The following is a 17,311-nucleotide window of genomic DNA, read 5'->3' as shown; positions in this document are numbered from 1 at the left end:
AGCCCACACATTATTAATGATGGTTTAATGGTGGAATTAATTTAGCTCAAAGTGTACTTTATTGTCAAATATTCACTTAGTCAAATCCATGAAGAGAAGTGAATGAAAATTGGCTCTGAAGTGGGTATCATGGCAATGAAAAATAAAGAAAAGTAAATTTAAAACCATATTGGATATTTAAGAAATGTTAGTATGGTATATAAGTAACAAACTTCTTATGGGCTTTGGGCCCCAAAAGGGGTACCTATTTTATGGATAAATGTTACTATGCAACTTAACTCACACACGCGCGCCGCCCGGCCCGGGTCGGCTCGGTTCGGTTCGCACGCACGGGTCAAGTCTAATTTATACGGGTTCAAATCTGGTTTGGTCGAAGTGGTGCCTTCGATAATCAGTTAGTTGGTTGAACCCGACCCAAATGGTGCATCTCTTCACAATGTAACTATTAATTAGTTTCAAACCCGAAATGGTGTCTGCATAATTATACAAAGAAAAACTTGGTTCATTCCTTCTAGAGTCGAGTCTTTAAGTTTGAGTCTGCATCCGAAAGAGAGATCGGATTTTTGATTTGTGACTCTTTGGAATCAGATTGTTACTTCTAACAACATTTGCCAAATTATCCTTTTGATTAAACTTCATGCATTTTAAACTATATGTTTCTAGTTTTTCTCTGTTCAGATAATATATATATATATATATATATATATATATTTTAAACATTTGCCCATTTATCCCCTATGATTGCATTTTGCAAGTTGGCATGAGGAAATTTAATAATTCCTACATTTTTTCTTCTTCTATGGGATGACATCTCAATGAGACTTATAATAGAAAGCCTTGTAACCTCACCTTAATTGCAAATAATGCTAGTTTTATTGCGTTGCTCATGCTATAAGATAGCCCAACTTTTAATTAGGGTAATTTTCAATTAACTTACTTATGTAGACGTAGTTCAAACTTTAACTCCTTTGTGATCCATGCTGAGTTATAACCGTCAGTCAAACGCTAACGGGATGTGAAAAGATTTAATTATCTCTATAGAAATATAATTTGCTTTGAAAATGATAAGGATAGTCTGATCATGTAACAATTTTTTTATGACGAAAAATATTAGTGTCAATGAATCACAGAGGAATAAGTTATTATCCATTCAAAATACAGGAGGTAAATTATAATTTTCCGTTATAGTTAGCACCTCTCTTATGATTAACAAAAACAAGTAATTATGCTATTGCATTGATGAGGTTCTCAAATTTCCCCCCATAATGTTATCTTTTCTTTGTTATTCTACTTGAGAGCTAGCACTGGATATTAGAATGGTGGAGGATACTAAATTTGTCTCCTTGATAGAGACTCAAAGTTGATGCTGTTGCTTTCTTGAGATGTTGATTGTCACTAGTTGGACAAGCAATTCTCTATTGCTTGTTGGGAATAAGAAAGAGTTCAAGAAATCTTTCTTCAATTTTGAGAGGAGAAGGATAAAGTTATTTATTCTCACCATTAAATAAAATGGGACACATTTCTAACATAAATGTCTTCAAAGAATTTGATAATGTTAATCAAGTGTTTAACATGATATCAAAGCTTGGTTTTCTACACAAATTGAGTTTAAATCTCATGTATACTATCTACTTTTATGCTGTGCAATATTTTTCATCTATTCATGTCACCAATAAAAAGATCATAATTATTACACTCTTATTTTAAAATATAAGTAATCATAAGAATAATTATTTTAAGAATAAAGATTTTATTTTGATGATAACATGAAAGATACAAAATTCTAAAATTAAACTTATTTTCTAAAGTAAACCAGACCTTTTAAGACTAATTGGTATAATAATCTAAGGGACACCATTATTATATCTTCCTATTCCTCTTCTGTTGCTGTTACCTGGCAGCTTCTAGATTATGTTTGCCTTTGACTTTGGCCCATGCATTCACATGCAATAGCATTATTTATTAATAAAGCAAATTCGATCCCAAAAAGTTGAAAAGTTTCTGACCATACTGACCCTTCCCCAGACTTTATTTAATTAAATTAATTACACTTTAAACTTATTATTGATAAAAAAAGATAATATTAAACTTATAAGATGAGATAAGTTCAGTATTTTTCTTTTCAGAAGGCACTAAACATAATAATATTTAATCTGATACTTAAGTCCATATTTTTATTTTCTTTTTCTTAGATATGTTGGTTTGCCATAATAAAAATAATAATAAGATCAGTAAATTAATTTATAAGTATTTTTATCTAATTAGGTATATAAAATTTGGATTAGGGCTAATTTGGTCAATAACTCAAAAAGTTGTACACCTGTTACTCTCTTTCAAAAAAAGTAATATTATATATATTAATTTTTTTTTTAAAAGAATGATACTTATACCTTGGATGGTCCCATAAATAAAATCTTATATGACTACAAAGAACAATGCAAACTCTTATACTTTGCGGAACTTTATTACTGACCGTAGGAACAAAGAACAATGCAAACTATTTTTTTCATCTACAGTAGGAATAAAGTGATGGTCATCGTCTAATTATGACAATTTTTTTTATAACTAAGGGATATTTTGGAAGTTTTATATATGAGGGTGTCTTTGTAAAAATTAGTAATAGGTCAAACAATCTATACTTTTTATTAGAGAAGTAAAATTTTGAGAAAAAAAATCAAATAATATCAAATATCTTAGGTAAAAATTTTAGGTACTAGATTTGAAACTAGAACGTCGAGTAGAGTTTAATCGGATTCAGATTAACCAGATTACTCGTATTTATTACCTTTTAATTTATTTATAATACAAATAACTTTTTATAATAAAAGAAATTTTATTTATAATCCGAATCGATAATATTTTTATAATTTATTTAATAAATAATATATTGTCAGTTTGTCACCCCAGAATTCAGAGTATATGTAAAAAGACTTATCAGTGCTGGTCCCCAATGGGAGGCTGCCAAGTGTCCGGTAGCAATTTCCTACATCTAGATTTGCAAAGCATAATCCATGGAATATTTATTATGCTCCCTTGGACAAACACCCCCTCCTTGCATTACAATTATTTAATTTAACTACGGATTCATATTTCAACAAGAGCATAGTTCTCATCTCTGAGTACCAAAACATTGATACCCATGAAATTGTTTTATCTAGTAAGTTTACTTTTAACTAAACCGTAAATAATTCAGTTTCTAGTAAATAAGTATGTATCAAAAATAAAAAATAGCTTTAATTTTGAATGAAATTTTTTGCAACTTAATCAAAAAAAAAAAATTGTAGGGAGTAAAGTGTATATTTACCCATTTCCCCCTTTAGATTCCAAGTCATTAGAGACATTATTATTGGGTACATTCATGAGTCTTCTCCGGGTTCATTTTCCAATTCATTGCGACCCTTCTACATCGGTTGCGCTCTCTTGCTCTATCCCACTATAAATATCATTCCCCGTTAACACGGCAGTGGAGGAGAAGAGATACTAGTAAAAATTCCTACTAAGAAGAACCCACCACTCTTGTCTTTCCTTCGCTTCCCCTCTCTTCTCTTCTCTTATCTTCTCTTGTGGATCACTCGTTAATGGCGGGGAACGATTGGATCAATAGCTATTTGGAGGCGATTCTCGACGCCGGGCCTGCAATCGACGCCGACAAGTCCTCTTTGCTGCTGCGGGAGAGGGGGAGGTTTAGCCCCACTCGCTACTTCGTAGAGGAAGTCATCACCGGATTCGATGAGACCGATCTCCACAAGACGTGGGTGCGGGTGGGTATCGTCTTCTGTTCCGGGGTCTTGTTGGGTTCTGATTGGTTTTGGGTTTGATTTGTTTGCCGATGTGGGTTTTGGTAGGCGGCGGCGATGCGGAGCCCGCAGGAGAGGAACACGAGGCTGGAGAACATGTGCTGGAGGATTTGGAATTTGGCTCGGAAGAAGAAGCAGGTGATGATTTCCTCTTCTTCTTCTTCTTTTTTTCTTTCGAAAAAAAAAATTCCTGATGGTTTATTTCTGTTGATATTTCTCGTTGTTATTATTATTAGTGCTTTGTTTTTTTAAAGAAAATAAACATCGGTTTATTTTTAAGTTGGGATTTTGATGATTTACTGGGTAATGTTAGTTACTTGTAGTATCTGTTGCAGATCACTTGATTGGCGTTGTGTTACTATATTTTGTCTCTCAGTTAAACTGATGCTGCCAATTTCATTTCTGGGATGCATGGCTTAGCAGGATAGTGATTTAGGTGGAAACTCTGTTCCAATTTGATTCTGATGCAATTGCCCTTATTATTGTTATTATTCTTCCAATTTAGGTTTCTTTTCTGGATAGATCATAAGCTTGTGGTCTAGACAAAATGTAGCCCCTTGATATATAGGGTGGATAACTTAGCAACCCTCCCAAGAAATGGGCTTGGACTCAAACTGTGCGTATACGGTGCTCTGGTGGAATATCCGTCATATATTAACCCCAAGATCCACGTGAGGATATGAACCCAAACTCCATCATGGGCTAGCTGGACCTGACCACCGGATATAGTGGTCAGTTGGCTATTTATTTGGGTTTCATGTACCGATGGTTTGGAAAAGGTGAGATGCTTCATTGCTTCAACCATTATTATGTAACTGGAAGAACAGGGAGCAGAGCATGGTTTCTCACAAGCATTGAGATTTTGAATGGGAGTATGGACATATGATTATCCTCCTAAAAAGAAGATACCAAGGCTGAAGATCACAAGTAATGCTTACTGTGTTGCTACAATATTCTTGGATCAATGAAATAGCAATGAGCAGTACATAATTTAGTTAGTTTTCCGTATTTTTGTTTTATAGGTCTAGATTGCAGTTTGCCATGAGTTATAATGAACACGTGTGTACATATGTACACTGTATTACCTATCTAGATTTATAACACTATGCTATGCATAGTTTTATTGGAGGTGCAGTATTTTTCTTTTACTATGTTCCATCTTGGATGTGCTAATGCAGATTGAAGGAGAGGAAGCACTGTGTGTTTCTAAGCGTCGCCTTGAACGTGAGAGAGGACGTCGAGATGCAACTGCTGATATGTCTGAAGACCTCTCTGAAGGAGAAAAAGGAGATAATACAGGTGATCTGTCTGCTCATGGTGACAGCACAAGAGGCCGAATGCTGAGGATTAGTTCAGTTGATGCTATTGAGGCTTGGGCTAGTCAGCATAAGGATAAAAAACTATATATAGTATTGATAAGGTACAGAACTAAATCTCTTGCAGTTACAATAAATTCTCTTTTCGGTTTGATTCTCTTTTCAGTTTCTTTTTTTATTTTGAGTTTACCGTCTCTCAGGGATGATGGTTATAAAATCTTATGTCCTCTGTTCTTCACTTTTTTGCAAGTGATTTGCTCCTCTATTATTACCCAACCCATGTTCCCAGCAAGAATGACAGTTTCCTTTGTAACACTTGCTATCTTGTATATATCTTATATTTAGCTTATAGCTGGCACTCCAAACATGAAACAATAGGAATTTCTCCACCATGTAATAGATAATATATTTGCACCTGTAAGCAAAGTATCATAGAATTTCATGTAGTTTTCTTTGAATGTATCTAGTACTCGTTTCCAATAATTTATTGAATTGATAAGGACCTGATCTTTATCCGATAGATTTTTGATTTTCTTTTATGGACCCATGTTTCTTGCTACTTGATGTAAAAGGAAATACTTAGAATTTACTGGAGGACTCGCTTGAGTTTGTCATATGATATTGTCATGTAACAAAGAGATTGAAACTTATTGTGCAGGCTATAAAATGATGAATAATCAAAATAAGAGCTCAAGGATGTCGATTCTATATTTATCTAGTTTGCTTGAGTAGCTATTAATAAAACCATTGAAAAATCTTTTCAGTGATAAATAATTTGGATTGTGTGCTTGTCCTGAAGGTTGTTAATAATGTTTCTAAAAGCTCTTGGGCAAAATTAAGTACATGCATGTTTATCATTGTCGTTATGCATGGTTTGTTTGTCATTTCTAATGGATACTATATGTTTACGCAGTATTCATGGTCTGATACGTGGTGAGAATATGGAGCTTGGGCGTGATTCAGATACCGGCGGTCAGGTAGGTCTGTCATGCTTATACTTATATTATATGTATGTATATTATATTCCTTTTTCTTTTGTTATGCTCTACTTGTGATATTTATGATCCTTGTATCTGAGTAAGAGAGCCTGTTGACATTGTTCCTTTCAAATTATTTACATCATTCTGAATCTCATGACGTGGACTTGATTTTTTTTTGTTAGGTAAAATATGTTGTAGAACTTGCAAGGGCTTTAGGTTCAACACCTGGAGTTTATCGGGTCGATTTATTGACCAGACAAATCTCAGCACCAGATGTTGATTGGAGTTATGGGGAACCAACAGAGATGTTGACTCCTAGAAATTCTGAAAATTTGATCCATGAGATGGGCGAGAGCAGTGGTGCTTATATCATCCGCATACCATTTGGACCAAGAGATAGATATATCCCTAAGGAACATCTATGGCCTCATACTCAAGAATTTGTTGATGGTGCACTTGGTCACATCATGCAGATGTCCAAAGTTCTGGGTGAACAAATAGGTTCTGGGCAGCCAGTGTGGCCTGATGCTATTCATGGGCATTATGCTGATGCTGGAGACTCTGCTGCTCTACTATCCGGGGCACTGAACGTCCCTATGTTGTTCACAGGACATTCTCTTGGCAGAGATAAGTTAGAACAACTTCTCAAACAAGGGCGACAAACAAGGGACGAAATAAATGCAACATACAAAATAATGCGTAGGATTGAGGCTGAGGAACTGTCTCTTGATTCATCTGAAATAGTTATCACAAGCACTAGACAGGAGATAGAAGAGCAATGGAACTTATATGATGGTTTTGATGTGATACTTGCACGGAAACTTCGGGCAAGAATAAAGCGTGGCGTTAGCTGCTATGGACGCCATATGCCTCGTATGATTGTGAGTATGTTCATATGTTGTGTTGTTTCTTTTTTTTTCCATCAGAATGCTTTAGTTCACTTGTTATGCCTATGGCTTCATATTGTTCTTATATCCTCTTGTCCGGCACCTCTGATCACTGGTGTTAGGTAAGCACGTTTACTATTTGGTTCTCATCTTATTTTGATGGTTGCCTTTATGTTATTAGTTAATGCTCTTTTACTAAAATCTACAGGTGATTCCGCCTGGTATGGAGTTCAGTCATATTGTTGTTCCTGATGTTGATATGGATGGTGATGGAGAAGGGAATGAAGATACTTCAGTCTCTCCAGATCCACCCATTTGGTCTGAGGTTGACTTCTCATTTGGACTCTTCTCTGTGGGATCTAATTTTGAAGCCTAAAGATTGCAATCCATCTTCTTACTGCTTTTTATCAATGCAGATAATGCGATTCTTTACCAATCCACGCAAGCCTATGATCCTTGCTCTTGCTCGAGCAGATCCTAAAAAGAACATTACAACATTGGTGAAGGCATTTGGTGAATGCCGCCCATTAAGGGAGCTTGCAAACCTTGTATGTTAATATAATTGGGTTTTCTTAATTTACCTGTAATATCCTTTATTGGTCTTTTTATCATGTTTTTAGTAGGAGTTTCAAGAAAAGTCAATTCTTTTCTTCTTTTGAAGTTTCTCTATGTCTAACATTTTTGGAATTTTATACAGACATTGATAATGGGAAATCGTGAGGCTATAGATGAAATGTCAACTACAAATGCAGCTGTCTTGACTGCAATACTTAAGTTAATTGACAAGTATGATTTGTATGGTCAAGTGGCTTATCCAAAGCACCATAAACAGTATGAAGTTCCTGATATTTACCGTTTGGCAGCAAGGACAAAGGTACAATAATATTACAATGTTCTGAACAAGCCATATATTTAAGGTTATCATTGTCTGCTTTAAAGTAGCTTCTTATGTTTTTGCTGAATTAAATATGTCTGTGCTTGATAATTAAGGTAGAAATAGGAGAATGAGAATGCTTGATAATTAAGGTAGAAATAGGAGAATGAGAAGGAAAATGAAAAATATGAAGGGAAAGAGATAAGAAGGTTAGTGAACTCTGCAGTCTTGAGAAGAAGTGGAGCATGTAGATATCCTAGTGACTTATCTAGATGTTAGGTCTTTTACTGACAATTAGAATGCACTATTATAGTGTATATTTGTTATTGTCAAGCTTGAAAGGAAGGTTGTTTCTTTTTGTGTGTTTGTTTGTGTGCATATGCACATTTTTCTTTCTTTCTTCCTCTTTTTTTCCTTTTCTTTTCCCTTATCTTGTCAGGAGGGTCTACGGGGGAGAATGCCACTTTTGTTTCTTGGAAGAGATAATATTAATCCATATCTAGCGAGCTTCCAGTTACTTAATATTTTTTATAATATAAATACAGATAATAATATGTACAACATACATTCAAGAATGGTGAAGAAAAGCTGCAACTATTCATTTATAGAGTCATACTGTCATAGACATCAATATTCAGTCTTCTTCATAGACATCAATAAAATCTAGAGGAGAAATGAATTTATCTTAGCTGTGATGACCTGATATTTTCATTAATGAATTGATTTACATGATGGCCTCTCATCTTCTACCTTACTATCTTGAAACTTCTTACCTAGAGACAGTCATTTAAGTACCCACATATGTACATCTTGTCCTACTGGAGTTCAGCACAGTCTCGGATGGTGATAATGATGATCGTATCTTAATAACTTGGAAAATATAGGTTTTATCTAATTTTCATTCTTACTTTCTTAGTGTAGCACTGAATGTTTTATTGTGCAGAACATATCATTTAAAGTACCTTGATAGTTGAACTCTTAAAAAAGAATAGTTTACAATTTTTTCATGTTCCTGACCATAATGAAGGCAGCATAGCAATGTAAAGTTCTATCACAATACAAATTGATCCATATGTAGGTCAATTTTCAATAGTTCAATCTTTCCATTTCTAAAAGTTATCAAGTTGTAGAAGAACCTTTTTTTTTCATGTGAGTTTCTGAAACACAGATCATTATCTGACTTGTTAGCCGAGTATAAAATATAAACTGGAAGTCATGAAACTATATCATGTGATCACTTATTTAAATTTGTGAGGACCATTTGATGATTTAGTAGAAAATAATGAAAAAATGTATTGAAACTTTAGAATTTATTTGTATGTGCCTTCATCGTAACTCTCTTTGGACAATCTTTTGAGGGTCTTTTCTTTTTCGACTGTCTGATTTAGTATATCACCCTACTTAGGCATTACATATCTAAGTGGAAGCCCTTTCTCTTGCTGAACTGTGTCTTTCTTAGGAATTATTCAACAATTTGTAGATCCTTGACATATATTGGCAAATGGTTGCAAAATCTGTTTGTTCTTCTGTACTTATATGGTAGCTTCTTTCACTTTGAATTTTTGTCACTGGACCACATATTGCTGAAAAAGGTTCGGATCAACGATGACCGTGCCACAGGCACGAACCGTGCCGTAAGAGGAGAAGAAAAAAAAACGAGATACTTACCTTCGTCGTAAAAAAAAATAAAAAACGACGTTCTAGAGGCATCTCACCGACCGCCGTCGCCGCTCACTTGCCGTCGCCGGCGATCGGCAACGGGTAGCTCGACGGCGAGCGGCGGAACTATTAAGAGGGGTGCCATGCGGCACCCCTCGTACCATGTGCCGGTACGCCGCCGGCACTTGCCGTGCCGAGTCGGCACGCCCCGTGTTGGTCGGCATGGCCATCCTTGGTTCGGATAGCGATAGTAATTTTATAGTTTATTTGATTGCCTTATTCTTATCAAGTTTGTGGTTAGTAGATAGATATTTGGTTATGAAATTTGTCCTTCTGAGAGGATACATGCTTAAGTCCACCTACCTTTGTATCTTCTTTTCTTTATTTGTATATGTTCAAGTATATTGGCATACTAATTTAGGTTTCTTGCAGGGTGTTTTCATCAATCCTGCTTTCATTGAGCCATTTGGTCTAACCTTGATAGAGGTGATTAGTGTAGTGATATTCCTTTGTCATTAGCACCTTAAAGTGCAGTTGATTACTAGCATTGGTAATTCTTTCTTTTGGACAGGCTGCAGCACATGGTCTGCCTATCGTGGCTACAAAAAATGGAGGCCCTGTTGATATACATCGGGTTTGTGTATTCTGATCCTTTTACTTTTTGTAGTGAGTAATTGAGTTTGCTGACCCATTGAACCTGTTGTATTAACTTATACTAAATTTTATTCAGGTTCTTGACAACGGTATCCTTGTTGATCCTCATGACCAGAATGCAATTTCTGATGCACTTTATAAACTTGTTTCTGATAAGCAGCTGTGGGCACGATGCCGACAGAATGGATTGAAAAACATCCACCAATTCTCATGGCCTGAACATTGCAAGAGCTACTTGTCACGGATAGCTACTCTCAGAGCAAGACATCCTCAATGGCGCAGTGAAGATGTTCCTGAAAGCTCAGAATCAGATTCACCAGGTGACTCTTTGAGGGATATTCAAGACATATCGTTGAACTTAAAGCTTTCATTAGATGGTGAAAAAGCTGATGGCAGTGGCTGTCTAGACACTGCTGTTGATTCTGAAGAAAATTCTGCTAACCTGGAAGGTGTTGTATCGAAATTGACGAAAGGTGTCCTTAGAGCCACAAGAAAGGATGGGTCTGAGAAGGCTGATCAGGGCAGCAACTCTAATAACTTACCAATTTTGAGGAGGAGGAAACACATCTTTGTTATTGCTGTGGATTCAGTCAGTAAGGAAGACCTGATTGAGATTATTAAAAACACTTTTGAGGCTTCACATAGAGAGAGGTTCTCGGGTTCTATTGGTTTCATATTGTCAACATCTCTGACAATTTCTGAGATACATCCTATACTTATCTCTGGGGGCATTCTTGCCACTGATTTTGATGCCTTTATATGCAATAGCGGTAGTGATCTATACTATCCATCTTCAAGTTCTGAGGATCTTCTTAGCCCTTCGGAGCTTCCATTTACTGTTGATTTAGATTACCATTCGCAAATTGAATATCGTTGGGGAGGAGAAGGTTTACGGAAGACGCTAGTTCGTTGGGCTGGAGAAAGGAAGGGGGATAATGAAGAACAAGTTGTCATTGAAGATGAAGAACGCTCATCTACTTATTGCTTTGCATTTAAAGTGCTGAACCCACAACTTGTAAGTTGGTTTTCCCTTTCTTTAGCTGACTTCTCGAGATTGCTACGCATTTGAATAGATTTATCATAGAAACAGATTTATTCCTCCACTTTAAATTGTCATAGGTACCTCCTGTGAAGGAGCTACGGAAGTCGATGCGAATTCAGGCACTCCGCTGTCGTGTATTATATAGCCATGATGGTAGCAAACTACATGTTATTCCTGTCCTAGCGTCTCGATCTCAAGCACTCAGGTTTCTAATCAATTTCAAATTACTTTTCCTTTTTACCATTTGAATATTTATCTGATTGACTGAAACTTGTCAAACTTGTCTTTTGGCATGTCATTGATGCATAAGAATTGTGTTTTAAGAGTTCTCACTCTATGCAAACTATTCCTCCAACCATTTATAGTAGCGATGGCCATGCTGATCCCCGGTCGGCACGGCCCTACATGCCGCTGGCATGCACTGGCTTGCCCTTGGCACATTTGTAATATAATTTTTAGGGTATTTAAAAATATTTTTAGGTCTTCGGTACGTCAATCCTTAATTTTTTGATATGAATATATGTATTAAAGCTTATATTAGAGTCTTTTCTCTTTAGATTATTTTTGTAAATGACCTATTTTATTAAAAATATAGTAATAGTCAAATAGAAACATTATTCAACACATAATACGATTGAATATATTCATTAAAACTAAGAAAAAAATATGATAAAAAAAGAAAAACATTTTAAAAAAAAGGCCCACATGACATCATGCTTATCACATGATAAAGAAAAAATCACTGAATATTTTAGATTTACATATCAGTCGACACGATTCGGCACGGGGGTGTGCCTCTAGCAACCCCGTGCCAAGTGTCGTACCACTATTGGAATGGCAAGTGTCGGTCAGCAAGGGGTATGCCGATTTGGCACGATTATGATTGGTTTATATTTTATAGCATTCAAGCCCCTCATGTAATGACCTGAATACCTATAACTGGGCCCACATCAAGAAAAATGGCTATTGAAGCCTTTTGATGGCCAAATCCAAATGTTTTGGAAATATCAAGTCATCTACTATGTTTTGGAACTTGGTAATATTAGATTTTGAGATATATATGATTTAACATACTTAGTGATGCAAGTGTTTGTAATGAAAAAATGCTATATAAAGTTGAAGTACACATTGCTCTTGGATTCTTTTAAATATTAGCAGGAAAAAGGTTTTGGGATCAAGGAAAAAACACTAGGCCCCGTTCACTTATAGAATAGGAATAGGTTTATTCTAGAATAAGCCTCTTTATTGTGGTATAATAACTAAACAACATCTTACCTTATTCTAGCATACTAATGCAACATTCTTTCTTATCTTATTTGCAACTTTTTAAAACTTATTAATAATCTAAGATTATCATTTTACTCTTTGAGATGACCACATAATTACTAGTTATATCAGCTACAGTTGCTATCTCCTCTCTCTCTCCTCTCTAAAAGGCAGCCTCGCATACCCGCACAGTGCGGAATATTACCCCGCACACTCGAATGCGGGGCTATAACCCCGCATACCCGCATAATGTGGGGAAAATTTTGAAATATTGTTTTTCACTGGCTTAAGAATATTTTTATCATTTGGTTTAAAATATCACCAATTCTCAAAAATTTTATATCAACTTTATGTTACATCAAATGTAATTATTATTCTTTATATTAGTATTAAAGTAAATATTAGAATAGCTTATACTAGTATTAGTTCTCTTCTTTTAGTATTAAAAATTAGAATAGTTATGTCTATTCCACCCTTATTCTACAAGTGAACATAGCCTAGTACAATAACTAAAATAATTACTAAGAATATTGTGATGAGGTTCCATCTCCAAGTATTTGGGAAGTGGCTTTTAAACCACATACTTTTTGGTTTACTTTGTTTTTGGGTCTATTGTCAATGATAGAAATATCAGAATTGTGAGAGAGCAAGCGGTTTATTGGTAGTTAAAATGGTCATAGAGGCTATGTTATAGTATATTCTCCATCATCACTGTTATGTGCATCCTATTTGTACTTAATTGGTCCATATTTCTAATTTGTCTACAATTTCGCGATCTTTTCAGGTATTTATATATCAGGTGGGGCGCAGAGCTGTCAAATATGGTGGTGTTAGTTGGAGAAAGTGGTGACACAGATTATGAAGGATTACTTAGAGGTGTGCACAGGACCATCATACTAAAAGGTGCATTTAACAATGCTCCAAGCCAACTTCATGCAGCCAGAAGCTACCCCTTAGAAGATGTTGTCGCGTTTGACAACTCAAATATTGTCCAAGTCGAGGGATGTGGCACTAATGACATAAAATCAGCTCTACAACAACTTAGCGTAAAGAAAAGCTGACATCAAATACCCTTTTCCTCATTTTGCGATGGAAGAGCTTCACCGTAAGTTGGATGAATTGTTTCTTCTATGGTTGCTCATTTTATAGGCTAAGTTCACTTGTTAAGCCCAAAAAGACATCTCTTGTGGTATTCCATGTTTGTTATTTTGAAGCATTCCTTTTGAGATGGTCATATTTTTTTTGTCAATTCTGCTTCTAGATTACTACCTTATTTGACATAGTTAACTCTGTTTTGTTCTTTTTCACAATCAGGTCCGGTTGAGGTGGGCCGAGGGCAGAGTCTGATGGAGATGATTGCATTTTTTGCTTTACTCTGCAATCTGAGTGGAAGAGTCCCAAGTTCTGCTACAATTAAAATGACTATATAAATGATAAAAATGTTATCTCAGTATATGCTATTACATGTGATGAAATTTTATCATGCTACCTTGTATATATACATATTAATAAGGCAGTCGTGCTATTTATCTCTTTCTTCCTCTCAAGACACTGCAACTCACACCTCCCCCCTGAAATTATTTCCATTTTATTGTGAAAACAGTAGCTTTATGCCTATTTTGCAGAGTTCCTATCTCGCATTGGCAACATTTTCTTTGAAGCTACTCTTCTGAAGACGGCTCTCATCACATCAGCACCTCACTATGTATTTATTACATAGCAACTACTCGATTTCAGGTATTGGTTACAGGAAGGATCTCATCATGATAACTTCAAAATATATTGACACCAAAACTATCGGTTTCATGCACACAAAGCTATGTCCATGTAAGTTTACTACTTCTAGAGTCATTCTATAACTGTGTGGCTTTAAGTTATCGTATCAGAAATTAGCCAGATCTTCCAATTGCTTGAATCGAAAACAACACATCTTTTTTATCACTCCCATAAGGGTAAACGACACGGGTCCCAAACTACTAGGAGATAGAAGCTCAAACACAATAGTTAATAAACTACTACCATCTTACCACTAAAACACTCACAATCTACAACCACAAACTAAACCAAACTACGACCAAGCTGATCCACCAACACTTATTAATGGCATAACGACCAGAAGCACAGCCTAGTTGACCACTCTGCAGCTCCTTCGGACCTCACCGACAACGCCGGCGGGCGGCGCCAGCCTCCCCATTCTGACTATCGACACCGTGAAGTCGCCGAAGAAGAGCATTTCGTCCATGGCGTAGGCTTCGACGAGGCTACCGACATCCCCAGACCCGGTAAGGAGCACCTGGTCGGACGGCAGGAGCCCCTCGGAAGAGAGCAGGTTGATGTAGTACTGGTTGTCGAACGTCGCCGGCGTGGCGATGTCGAGGTGCGCCAGCGTGGCGTTCGAGCCGGAGCAGAGCTGCTGGAGGGATTGGAGGAACTCGCTGCCGCCTCCGTCGCCGGAGCCGCCGATCCGAGAGGTGAAGGAGGAGCACCGAGCCTTACCGATGGTGTGAGCACCTGCATGCATATAGATAGCGTTTAGAATTAGTATAGAGTTTTATCTCATAGATTTGTAAGTCCTAACGCTACCTGTTTAATTGAATCAAGTGAGAACGAAAACAAATAATACTTCGTTTTTAAGTGTCTAAACCGACTATTTTTTTTATTATAAGTTCTTGAAAAGAAACTCTTGGATTAATTTTAAATTTTTTTTGATAAATATTCTTTCATTTTTAAATCATAACTTCTAAAATATTAAAATTGGCTACCACACTTTACTAATTTGGAGCTTTTTTTTTTTTCAAAAGCCATCTTTATCGTTTTATCTCTTTAGGGGTGAGAAGAGCTATAAGCTATTAAAAAAGAAGAAGAAGAGTCCATTTAGAAAGAAGAAAGTTTTGCGGGAAGAAATGTTTGGAAAATATTATTTTTTAATTTTATTTTATTTAATTTTGTGCGTGTGAATGGGACTGGTTCTACAGGAAATGTGATTAAGTGGCTATTATTTGTGATAATTTTATCTCACCAAGTAGACCAATTAATTCTTAAGAGGTGGCACGGGAAACGGGTAGAGTGATCAGGGGAAACGCTTCTTTTACCAGAGAGGGCTACCATGTCTTTAGTCGACAGTCCGAGGTTCTGGAACTTCTGGATAAGTGTCGCCACGTCGGACGTTGGTGCCGGGATGTTGTTGTTCGCTGCTTGGCGGCTCGCACTCCTGCTGTCCTTCCGACCCACCTCCACCTGCCACGTGGGACCTCCTGACTACAAACACACACACACACACAAAAAATTACGAAAATTAGCAGCCTTAATGATCTTAAGCTCTGATAACTAGCTATGTGGTTAATTAGCATTAAACCCAATCCTTAATTTGATCACATACCAACACAACCGAGTCTCGAGCCACTATCGCGAGGATATCAGCGCAAGAAACAGTCTGAGGACAAGCTTCCTCCAGCTCAGACTTGATCGACTCGACCACGTCGAATCCCCTCAGCGAGTTCAGGTTCGGCCCCGCCGTCTTCTCGCCGACGAACGTCGCTGTGTCGTCGAGGAGCACCGAGGCATCACACCCCTGCATTCGTCGATTCGATCATCACCCAAAACATGGAAACCTCGGCTAATTAATTAAATTACCACTTAAGTTAAATGGTTGGTAAAATATTAAGTAATGCTTACATTTACGAAGCAGTCATGGAAGTGGAGGCGGAGGAGGGAGGCCGCCATGCGAGGGTCGGCGGCGACCGCCTGCTCGACCCGCGAAAAGATGATGTCTTCCGCCTGAGGGCAAGTCATCTGGTAGATGTCTAAGGGTAGAGATCCATCGCCGTCGCCGTCGCCGACGCAAGTTTTATTCAAGGCGTAGGGCATAGGAGACAGGTTGAGCACAAGAAGGGAATAAGCTAGGAAGGTGATCAGCATGGCTAGCTAAGCTAGCTACGTACTTAATTCTAGTAAAGAGCTAAGGCTAAAGCTAAAGCAGTGGTTGAGTGTAGAGTACTACTAGGTCTCTAGCTAGTTGATCACTTATTATATAGATGCAATGGAGAGAGAGAGAGAGAGAGAGAGAGAGAGAGAGAGAGAGAGAGAGAGAGAGAGAGAGAGAGTCATGCAAGGGTGGTGCATGTAATGTGAATGTGTGTGTGTAGATATATGGAGGACAAGGGTGGTTGGAAGGAGTCAGTGGAGGGCATTTGGAAGTGGTCAATTAATTGTAAGGGATTGGTTGGATGTCAGTGAAATGTATATCTACAATGATAGCATTACAACTGCAAGGATATATATATATATATATATATATATATATATATATATATATATATATATATATATATATATATATATATATAGGAGAGAGGTTTATAAGAAACTAATTACAATATAAATTAACCGTTGGTGAGGAGAGTTGAATTAATTGTTGATCTTTCTATATAATGGCTGATTGTAGAATAATAGAAAGAATCCAAGTAGGGTTTTGCCATTTTCTCTCAGTTTAATCTTTTTAGATAAGGTGGTTCTGATAGCCAATAAGTCCTTATGCAGGTAAATCCTGCAACCCAGGCTGCAGGAGTGTGAAGTGTGATATGCATAGGTTGATGTGTACTTAAATTTAGAAAAGGAGCCAGTAAATCTATTAAAAAAAAAAAGGAGCCAATAAGTAAGCAAATGATGACTCCTGGGTGATGATTTAATCGTGACACATGAGCTAAAAGATTATGATATGATTTAACTTTAAAATGCAAAACTTTGCGCACATATATCAAGTTCAAAAATATTGCTAGAATGTATATAAGTTGGGTAAATTAATTACAGTTTATTCCTTTCTAATTTGGCTCGATT

The 17,311-nt window shown here is 36.6% G+C and overlaps 2 protein-coding genes across 2 annotated transcripts; one reads left to right on the top strand and one right to left on the bottom strand.

The window, feature by feature from the left end:
- Positions 1-3,451: 3,451 nt before the first annotated feature.
- LOC140794726 (probable sucrose-phosphate synthase 4) lies at positions 3,452-14,008 on the top strand. Its single transcript, XM_073146869.1, has 14 exons — positions 3,452-3,761; positions 3,846-3,935; positions 4,976-5,217; positions 6,027-6,090; positions 6,276-6,974; positions 7,189-7,305; positions 7,397-7,528; positions 7,678-7,854; positions 9,946-9,999; positions 10,085-10,147; positions 10,244-11,182; positions 11,287-11,414; positions 13,260-13,580; positions 13,790-14,008. Exons 1-13 carry the CDS (start codon positions 3,579-3,581, stop codon positions 13,534-13,536), a joined length of 3,165 nt encoding a protein of 1,054 aa, XP_073002970.1. The 5' UTR covers positions 3,452-3,578; the 3' UTR covers positions 13,537-13,580; positions 13,790-14,008.
- Positions 14,009-14,355: 347 nt separating this feature from the next.
- On the bottom strand, positions 14,356-16,595 carry LOC140794727 (peroxidase 40). Its single transcript, XM_073146870.1, has 4 exons — positions 16,151-16,595; positions 15,855-16,046; positions 15,568-15,733; positions 14,356-14,986 (listed from the first exon to the last, which is right to left on the bottom strand). The coding sequence occupies exons 1-4, from the start codon at positions 16,391-16,393 to the stop codon at positions 14,601-14,603; spliced, it is 987 nt and encodes a 328-aa protein (XP_073002971.1). The 5' UTR covers positions 16,394-16,595; the 3' UTR covers positions 14,356-14,600.
- Between the last annotated feature and the right edge of the window lie 716 nt (positions 16,596-17,311).

The sequence above is a fragment of the Typha latifolia genome, chromosome 9, assembly GCF_019914945.1.
Source record: "Typha latifolia isolate L0001 chromosome 9, TyphaL0001v2, whole genome shotgun sequence".
In the NCBI taxonomy this organism is placed as follows: Eukaryota; Viridiplantae; Streptophyta; class Magnoliopsida; order Poales; family Typhaceae; genus Typha; species Typha latifolia.
The sequence above is the reverse complement of the archived record's forward strand: the minus strand, read 5'-3'. Positions and strand labels throughout refer to the sequence as shown.

Excerpts from the sequence above, each read along its gene's own strand:
- LOC140794726 (XM_073146869.1), top strand. The coding sequence starts at position 3,579 with ATGGCGGGGAACGATTGGATCAATAGCTATTTGGAGGCGATTCTCGAC. Across the intron at positions 3,762-3,845 it reads TCCACAAGACGTGGGTGCGG|GCGGCGGCGATGCGGAGCCC; the intron begins GTGGGTATCGTC and ends GGGTTTTGGTAG. Across the intron at positions 11,183-11,286 it reads AAGTGCTGAACCCACAACTT|GTACCTCCTGTGAAGGAGCT; the intron begins GTAAGTTGGTTT and ends AAATTGTCATAG.
- LOC140794727 (XM_073146870.1), bottom strand. The coding sequence starts at position 16,393 with ATGCTGATCACCTTCCTAGCTTATTCCCTTCTTGTGCTCAACCTGTCT. Across the intron at positions 16,047-16,150 it reads TCCATGACTGCTTCGTAAAT|GGGTGTGATGCCTCGGTGCT; the intron begins GTAAGCATTACT and ends CGACGAATGCAG. Across the intron at positions 14,987-15,567 it reads AGACATGGTAGCCCTCTCTG|GTGCTCACACCATCGGTAAG; the intron begins GTAAAAGAAGCG and ends ATATGCATGCAG.